Here is an 8911-nt window from a genome sequence, read left to right on the forward strand (position 1 = left end):
GGCCTATTCTCAGGACACCGAGAGTTTTAGGCTTAACTTAAATATTCATGGCATTGCGAAGATACTGTAGGCTAATTTCACCCTACCGCATTATGGTGTCATGGATATTATGATATCATTAAGGAAATGTTCTTATGTTCCCAACGGACTATTTGTTCAAACATTCACCAGTCACAGCCAAGATCCACATATTTATTATAGCAGTTGTACATTTCTCACAGAATCCTGCACCTAGTGGTGTTGGATTTCCCCTCGAGGGGCTCCTCAAGAGCACCTGCTTCTCGAACACAACTGAGCAATGTGTGTGTGTCTGTGTGTCTGTGGGGGTGCGTGGATGTGTTTGTGTGTGTAGAGAGAGAGTGAGAGAAAGAGAGATACAGAAAGAGACAAATAGAGAGAGAGAGAGTTCACAATAAACTGTGAAAATACTACAATTAGCAAAAGACCCAGCATGTTTGAATGGAAAACTGAAGTCAGAGTACCCTACTGTAGCTGGGTTGTGTAGATCAAAGAGTAGTAAGGGTACTATAGGGGAGGAGGGAGGGAGTGCATTACAGAGTACTGGAGAGTGACATTAGAGAGTACTGGAGTTGTGGGGAGGGAATGACATTAGAGAATACTGGAGTTGTGAGGAGGGAATGACATTAGAGAATACTGGAGTTGTGAGGAGGGAATGACATTAGAGAATACTGGGGATGTGGGGAGGGAGTGACATTAGAGAGTACTGGAGTTGTGAGGAGGGAATGACATTAGAGAATACTGGGGATGTGGGGAGGGAGTGGCATTAGAGAATACTGGGGTTGTGGGGAGGGAGTGACATTAGAGAATACTGGGGTTGTGGGGAGGGAGTGACAGAGAGTACTGGGGTTGTGGGGAGGGAGTGACATTAGAGAATACTGGGGTTGTGGGGAGGGAGTGACATTAGAGAGTACTGGGGTTGTGGGGAGGGAGAGACATTAGAGAGTACTGGGGTTGTGGGGACGGAGTGACTTTAGAGAGTACTGAGGTTGGACAATGACAATGACCCAACACACCTCCAGGCTGTATAAGGCCTATTTGACCAGGAAGGAGAGTGATGGAGTGCTGCATCAGATGACCTGACCTCCACAATCACCCGACCTCAACCAAATTGAGATTGTTTGGGATTAGTCGGACCGCAGAGTGAAGGAAAAGCAGCCAACAAGTGCTCAGCATTATGTGGGAACTCCTTCAAGACTGTTGGAAAAGCATTCCAGGTGAAGGCAGTTGAGAGAATACCAAGAGTCTGCAAAGCTGTCATCAAGGCAAAGGGTGGCTACTTTGAAGAATCTCAAATAATAAATATATTTTGATTTGTTAAACACTTTTTTGGTTAGTACATGATTCCATATGTGTTATTTCATAGTTTTGATGGCTACACGATTATTCTACAATGTAGAGAATAGTACAATAAAGAAAACCCTTGAATGGGGAGGTGTTCTAAAACTAATGACCGGTAGTGTATATGTGTATATGTATACAGTGTATACATATATATCTTTTTAAAAATATACATTTACATGGGTCATTCAATGGTTTCTTGTTATCCTAAATGTGATGAGCACTTTGGCATGTTCTAGAGCTAGCTATAGTATGTGATGGGAGGTTCAGGACATCTCTCCTGATTGATTTGTTAGGTCTTGTCAAGTGATCAGGGCCTGCATTCATAAAGCATCTTAGATTAGGAGTGCTGATCTAGGATCAGGTTGCACCTGTCCATTTAATCATGTTCATTATGATCTAAAAGGCTCAATTGATCCTATATCAGTACTCCTACTATGAGAGGCTCTTTGTGAATACAGCAGGCCCTGGTGAATAGACCGATCAGGCTGAAAGACATACTGTATACCCTACGTGTATACCGTGCGATGATGTAAAGCTGATGGATGTCTCTCTATCTCTGTGTCCTTGCAGTAATCCAGTTTGGGTTTGTGACCCTGTTCGTGGCATCGTTCCCGCTGGCCCCACTTTTCGCCCTCCTTAACAACATCATCGAGATACGCCTGGATGCCAAGAAGTTTGTGGCCGAGCTCAGGAGGCCGGTCGCTGCAAGGGCAAAAGACATTGGTGGGTTCAAAGTTCCTAATATTGTTCCCTCAGAACAGCCTCAATTCATTGGAGGATGGACTCTACAAGGTATCGAAAGTGTTCCACAGGGATGCTGGCCCTTGTTGGCTCCACTGCTTCCAACAGTTGTGTCAAATTGGCTGAATGTGATACACACAGGAAACTGTTGAGTGTGCAAAACCCAGCAGTTTTGCAGTTCTTGACACAAACCGGTGCGCCTGGCATCTACTACCACACTTTAACCCGTTCAAAGTCACTTCAATATTTCATTTTGCCAATTCATCCTCCCGAATGGCACACATCCATGTCTCAATTGGCTTAAAAATCCTTCTTTAACCTGTCTCAACCCTTTCGTCTATAATGATTGAAGTGGATTTAACAAGTGACAGCAATAAAGAATCATAGCTTTCACCTGGATTCACCTGGTCAGTCTATGTCATGGAAAGAGCAGGTGTTCTAAATGTTTTGTACACTCAGTGTACATACAGGTTAAATGAAAATGAACTCATGTGGTCAGGTAAAAACGTAGGAATGCAAATGTGATCTAGTGGTTTCTATTCTTTATACATACAAACCTGCAAACGTAACTAGAGGGGGGAATTTGTCCTGCGGATGTATTATGGGAATTGTTATGCTTGTGTTTTTGTACTATTTAGCACTTTTGTTTTCTTAACTAAACGTCAGATTGACAAAGATCCAGGCATAAAACTCATACCATCCCACAACAGTATTGTAGAGGCATTAATCCCAAGACAATGACTGTAGAGGAAGGGAAGGGGGGTTCACTACAGTATGTGATTTGCTGCTCTAAGTAATCTATAGATTTGTTATAAGGCTCCAAGTGGCACAGCGGTCTAAGGCACTGCATCTCAATGCTAGAGGCATCACCACAGACACCCTGGTTTGAATCCAGGCTGTATCACAACCGGCCATGATTGGGAGTCCAATAGGGCAGCGCACAATTGGCCCAGCGTCGTCCGGTTTTGACCGGTGTAGGCCGTCATTGTAAATAAGAATTTGTTCTTAACTGACTTGCCTAGTTAAATGCAGGTTAAATAATTTAAATATAAGATTGTAATAACATAGACCATCAAGAGTTCTGACTCTCATGTTTTTCTTTCTCCTCTGATTCTAGGAATATGGTACAACCTTCTCCGAGCTGTGGCTAAAGTGGCTGTCATCATAAATGTAAGTCATTCCGGTCATCCCAGCCAAATATAATGGTGGAAGTTGACCAAATGATGAAAACCCCCCCACAATTCTCGCACTTTAACATATACTGTTTTGATTTAGATAGGGGAGTCATTGAAATGTTCTGCAGAAGTAATTTAAAAAAAATCCATTTTATTCATTCCTCAACCCCCTCAACGATAACAAGTCTGCACTTAAAACTAGAACGGTTTTTCATTGAAGCTAAGCCTGGTCCACATTTAAGAGCCAGTCCTTTACTGTGAATATATGTCAACACTCTTGGGGGGTTGCTTGTAAAACCTCATAATTAGGCTTTTACATGGTTTCACCTCTAAAACTACTGACCCTTGATGCAGAAAAGACCATACTTGGTCAGAAGGAGAGTTAACGTGGTCATAAATCCTGCAGACTCTCACTTCACTTCCAAAGGGTTCACCATCGTCATGGTGATGTTGAAGTGAGATCCAGATCTGGGTTATTTATGACAATGGAGGCTTTCGATCAAAATGGAAGGGAGGGAATTCCTCACCACCATCCTCCACTTATTCAGAGTGTTACCGATGGAACAGGATGTCAATGTTTCTTAACTTTAATGCCTTTAATACCTTCTATGTTTATGTGCTGGCAAATCTCTGAACACCAGAAGGAAATCTCACATGGGCACTGGCCAGCTTCTCGGGTTAGGGTTAGGGCTAACATTTACGTTGACAGTCAAATATGCTGACTGACAGATAGCTGCCGATGTACAGTGCTTTGCAAAAGTATTCATCCCCTTTGGAGTTTTTCTATTTTGTTGCATTACAACCTGTAATTTAAATGGATTTTTATTTGGATTTCATGTACTGGACATACACAAAATAGCCCAAATTGGTGGATATATTCACCCCCTTTGCAATTTTTATTTACCTTTATTTTACTAGGTAAGTCAGTTAAGAACAAATTCTTATTTTCAATGACGGCCTAGGAACAGTGGGTTAAATGCCTGTTCAGGGGCAGAACGACAGATTTGTACCATGTCAGCTCGGGGGTTTGAACTTGCAACCTTCTGGTTACTAGTCCAACGCTCTAACCTCTAGGCTACCCTGTCTCGATGAAGCCACTAAATAAGATCTGGTGCAACCAATTACATAATTAGTTAAATAAAGTCTACCTGTGTGCAATCTAAGTGTCAGATGATCTGTCACATGATCCCAGTATATATACACCTGTTCTGAAAGGCCCCAGAGTCTGCAACACCACTAAGCAAGGGGCACCACCAAGCAAGCAGCACCATGAAGACCAAGGAGCTCCCCAAACAGGTCAGGGACAAAGTTGTGGAGAAGTACAGATCAGGGTTTGGTTATTAAAAAATATCCGAAACTTTGAACATCCCACGGAGCACCATTAAATCCCTTATTTAAAAAATGGAAAGAATATGGCTCAACAAACCTGCCAAAACTCATGGACCAGGCAAGGAGGGCATTAATCAGAGAGGCAACAATGAGACCCAAGATAACCCTGAAGGAGCTGCAAAGCTCCACAGCGGAGATTGGAGTATCCGTCCATAGGACCACTTTAAGCCGTACACTCCACAGAGCTGGGCTTCACTGAAGTGTGGCCAGAAAAAAGGAATTGTTCACCAAAAGGCATGTGGGAGACTTCTCAAACATGTGGAGCAAGGTACTCTGGTCAGATGAGACTAACATTTAGCTTTTTGGCTATCAAGGAAAATACTATGTCTGGCGCAAACCCAACACCTCACATCACCCCGAGAACACCATCCCCACAGTGAAGCATGGTGGTGGCAGCATCATGCATCAATCCAATTGAGAATCTGTGGTATGACTTAAAGATTGCTGTAGCTAGCGGAACCCATCCAACTTGAAGTAGCTGGAGCAGTTTTGCCTTGAAGAATGGGCAAAGATCCCAGTGGCTAGATGTGCCAAGCTTATAGAGACATATCCCACGAGCCTTGCAGCTGTAATTGCTGCAAAAGGTGGCTCTACAAATTATTGAATTTGGTGGGGCGAAATTTTTTGTACGCTCAAGTTTTGTGTTTTTTTGTCTTATTGTTGCTTTCACAAGAAAAAATATTTTGCATCTTCAAAGTGGTAGGCATGTTGTGTTAATCAAATTATACGAATTTTAATTCCGTTGTAAGGCAACAAAATAGGAAAAATGCCAAGGGGGGTGAATACTTTCGCAAGCCACTGTAGAGGGTATGCAGTACATTAAAGACAGCGCTCCTTTTGTTGAAGTTGACCATTATATTCAACCTAAAGTATATATCATTAGGGCGGGTTTCCACCTGGTATTACCATGTGACTTTCGTTCACCGAACAAGATGATCCAATCCCTGTCTATTGACAGGGCATTTGTTAATGCCAGGTGTAAACACATGTTATCAGGTGCTTTGTCATTGATCACTGTCTGTCTCTCTCCAGGCGTTTGTGATCTCCTTCACATCAGACTTCATCCCGAGGCTGGTCTACCAGTACATGTACAGCCCAGACGGCTCCATGCACGGCTTCGTCAACCACACCCTGTCCTACTTCAACGTGAGCAACTTCCAGGACGGCAAAGAACCTATGGACCCACAGCATCAGGTGGAGATGTGTAGGTGAGTTTACACACAACACTGACTGACTGTGTATAGTTTTTATGTGATACGTGTTTCATTGATTATTATAAACTGGGTGGGTCAAACCCAGAATGCTGATTGGTTGACAGCTCTTGTATATCAGACTGTATACCACGGGTATGACAAGACCTTTATTTTTACTGCTATAGTTACGTTGATAACCAGTTTATGATAGCAATAAGGTTAGTGGTATATCGTCAATATAACACGGCTAAGGGCTGTATTTAGGCACTCCACGTTGCGTCGTGCTTAAGAACAGCCCTTAGCCGTTGTACAGTATATTGGCCATATACCACACCCCTTCAGGTATAATTGCTTAAATATAGAAGAAGCCTATTACCTGCTGTGGTGCATGATCTGGTTGTATTGGACAAAGCTATCACTAACCCTAACTGAGGAGCCAGCAAACAGCCTCAGCGTCCTCATAGAAAAGACTGTGTGTGTGTGTGTGTGTGTGTGTGTGTGTGTGTGTGTGTGTGTGTGTGTGTGTGTGTGTGTGTGTGTGTGTGTGTGTGTGTGTGTGTGTGTGTGTGTGTGTGTGTGTGTGTGTGTGTGTGTGTGTGTGTGTGTATTACAGCCATACTACAGCCAATAAATATTACAGCCATACTTAAAGTTACTGTGGTGTTTATTTACTGTACCTTTACAGTAAATATTTTGCTATCTGTTGTAATGTTTTCTGGTTTAGTCACTGTAATCCGATGACTCTTGACTCCAGGTATAAAGACTACAGGGAGCCCCCATGGTCCAACACACCCTACGTCATCTCTAAAGAGTTCTGGGCGGTCCTGGCTGCCAGACTGGCCTTCGTCATCGTCTTCCAGGTGAGACGAGGAGTCCCTTTATAGTTTAAAAGACTGCATATGCCGAAAAGGATTAGGGATGTTTATTATGGGCCTATGTTCCTCCAGGAATGAAAAGGGTTAAACATAAGCAAACAGCTGCAGTTCTATTGTACAGTTCATCTGTCATGCCAGACTTCAGCTAATTTGCAATATTCGAGACACACTCGTTTGGCTCTCCGAGATACTGTATGTTTACTGTTTCTTGCTTGTTCACCATGCTGTCGCTCACTTCCCTGTGTTGGTGTTTGTTCGTGTTTGTGTGTGTGTGTGTGCGTGTGTGTGCGTGTGCATGTGCATGTGTGCGTGCCTGATTCCTGCTGTGTGCGTGCCTGTTTCTCCCTTCCCCGTAGAATGTGGTGATGCTGATGAGTGACATCGTGGACTGGCTGATCCCAGACATCCCTAAAGACATCAGCCTTCAGATCCACAAGGAGAAGATCCTGATGGTGGAGTTGTTCATGAAGGAGGAACAGGGCAAGATTCAGTTCATAGACAGCATGATGCCTTGTGGTGGCAAGGAGAAGCGCAACAACCATGCCCCTATAGCCCGCTCACGCTCCATCCCACACACACACAGTCACACACACGCCAACAACTTCTAGCAGCTACTGTAAGGTGTAGCCTAGCTAGCCAGGCAACGGGTTACTACTGTCTGTATCCTTTTCCTTGTCCAGACATTCCATAGAAAGGGAGAGGTGCTCCCTACAAGATGTTGTTGAGACCCAATGAGGAGAAACAGAAACTGTTCCAGTTCTCAATGCCTATCTGTCAAACCTCTCAGTGAATAACTAGCTAACTAGCTAACTGCCAACTAGTGGGGTCATGGGCTTAGATGTCGCAAATATGCCATTTAGCTAATGCTTTTATCCAAAGCGACTTACAGTAGTGCAAATTATAGCGGACCATGTTCAATGAGAGAAAAAAGTATTTAAAAAAAAAAATAATCCTTTGCATAATGCTGTCAAGAAAATGTATGTTGTAACATGCTTTACAGTGCTGTATGTCTGGCATACAAGGTATTTCTATGTTTGCCTCTTTTTAAAAGGATGTAGATGATACGTTATCCTTTACTGTTATGACTCAACCATGTTCATGGTGCAAACAATCACTCTCGGAATACACTACATGTTTTATTCATGCTTTGTTCTCAAAATTAATATTTTTTATTTACATATTTTATTGATTATATTTTCATCGATTAAACATTTAAAAAGTAATTGGATATTATGAAATGTATGTGTGTAGAGCAAATAATATAATCTTATTCTTAAATGGGTGACATGTTTTTTATGTCTTTGATACAAAGATCTCAAATGGTATTAGCTACCAAGCTCATTATTAGTTAACAAGCTGACAGTTGTGGGCTGTTTGTGGGCTCCCATGCTACCATAGAGTTAAAGATGTTATTACATGGACTGTATTATAGCATAAGAGTCAAAAGGCACTGTTTAACAGATACTTCTAAACATAGTAAAATAGGTTGAATGACTTTACTTCAGAACATAATAAACTCAGCAGTGTTACAAATATCCCCTGTTATAAAATGCACAGTTCAGGCCAGTCTATCCCTGCCATAATACAGACTGATCCTCTATGGCTTCTTTTCTGCTTCAAAGTCAGGCAGGATATTATTTTTGGAACTTTTAAACTGTACTTAAAACTGTATATTGTTTACACTTACTTCTGTCTACTGGATATACTAAGAAATATAATATTTCTCGTTCTTTACTTGCCGTTCTTCAGAAGACAAGGACACTTTGATCCTTTTATATGTCAAACTAATGTATTCATACAAAAGTGAACATCATTTCATAGCAGCATATTTTACTGTATTGATACCGACTATGTTGTAAATGTTTAGGAGATCTGCCTATTCTTTTTTGATGTGACGTTGAATAAATAATGCATTAAATTGAATGTAAACAATAAATATATGTTGCTGTGGGTATTGAGTGACTTTGTTTTCTTAGGGAAGGAAGAGCAACATACACGGAACAGGATTGTGGCCTTTGCAGTAACTTAGAATTTTAAAATAGAGTATCAAATTCAATAGAATCTCTTAGAAACTTTTTTTTTTTTTACAATCAGATATTATTGTTACCTTCAGTGTTTAGTACAATGAAATGTTAATGTGAAACATGAATTCAACATTGAAAGGTCTACAATAGAA

At 41.7% G+C, this 8911-nt stretch overlaps 1 protein-coding gene across 5 annotated transcripts in view; it reads left to right on the forward strand.

Annotated features, from left to right (window-relative positions):
* Positions 1 to 8689, forward strand: part of LOC109867036 (anoctamin-1-like) — a 105006-nt gene extending 96317 nt beyond the window's left edge. For all 5 annotated transcript variants that reach the window (XM_031801864.1, XM_031801862.1, XM_031801865.1 and 2 more), the window contains 5 exons: positions 1933 to 2085; positions 3221 to 3273; positions 5700 to 5875; positions 6615 to 6720; positions 7092 to 8689. In XM_031801864.1, the coding sequence (XP_031657724.1) occupies positions 1933 to 2085; positions 3221 to 3273; positions 5700 to 5875; positions 6615 to 6720; positions 7092 to 7343 (740 nt within the window). In that variant the 3' untranslated portion in view covers positions 7344 to 8689. The remainder of the gene's footprint in view (positions 1 to 1932; positions 2086 to 3220; positions 3274 to 5699; positions 5876 to 6614; positions 6721 to 7091) is intronic.
* The last annotated feature ends 222 nt before the right edge of the window (positions 8690 to 8911 follow it).

Source organism: Oncorhynchus kisutch, linkage group LG22, assembly GCF_002021735.2.
Source record: "Oncorhynchus kisutch isolate 150728-3 linkage group LG22, Okis_V2, whole genome shotgun sequence".
In the NCBI taxonomy this organism is placed as follows: domain Eukaryota; kingdom Metazoa; phylum Chordata; class Actinopteri; order Salmoniformes; family Salmonidae; genus Oncorhynchus; species Oncorhynchus kisutch.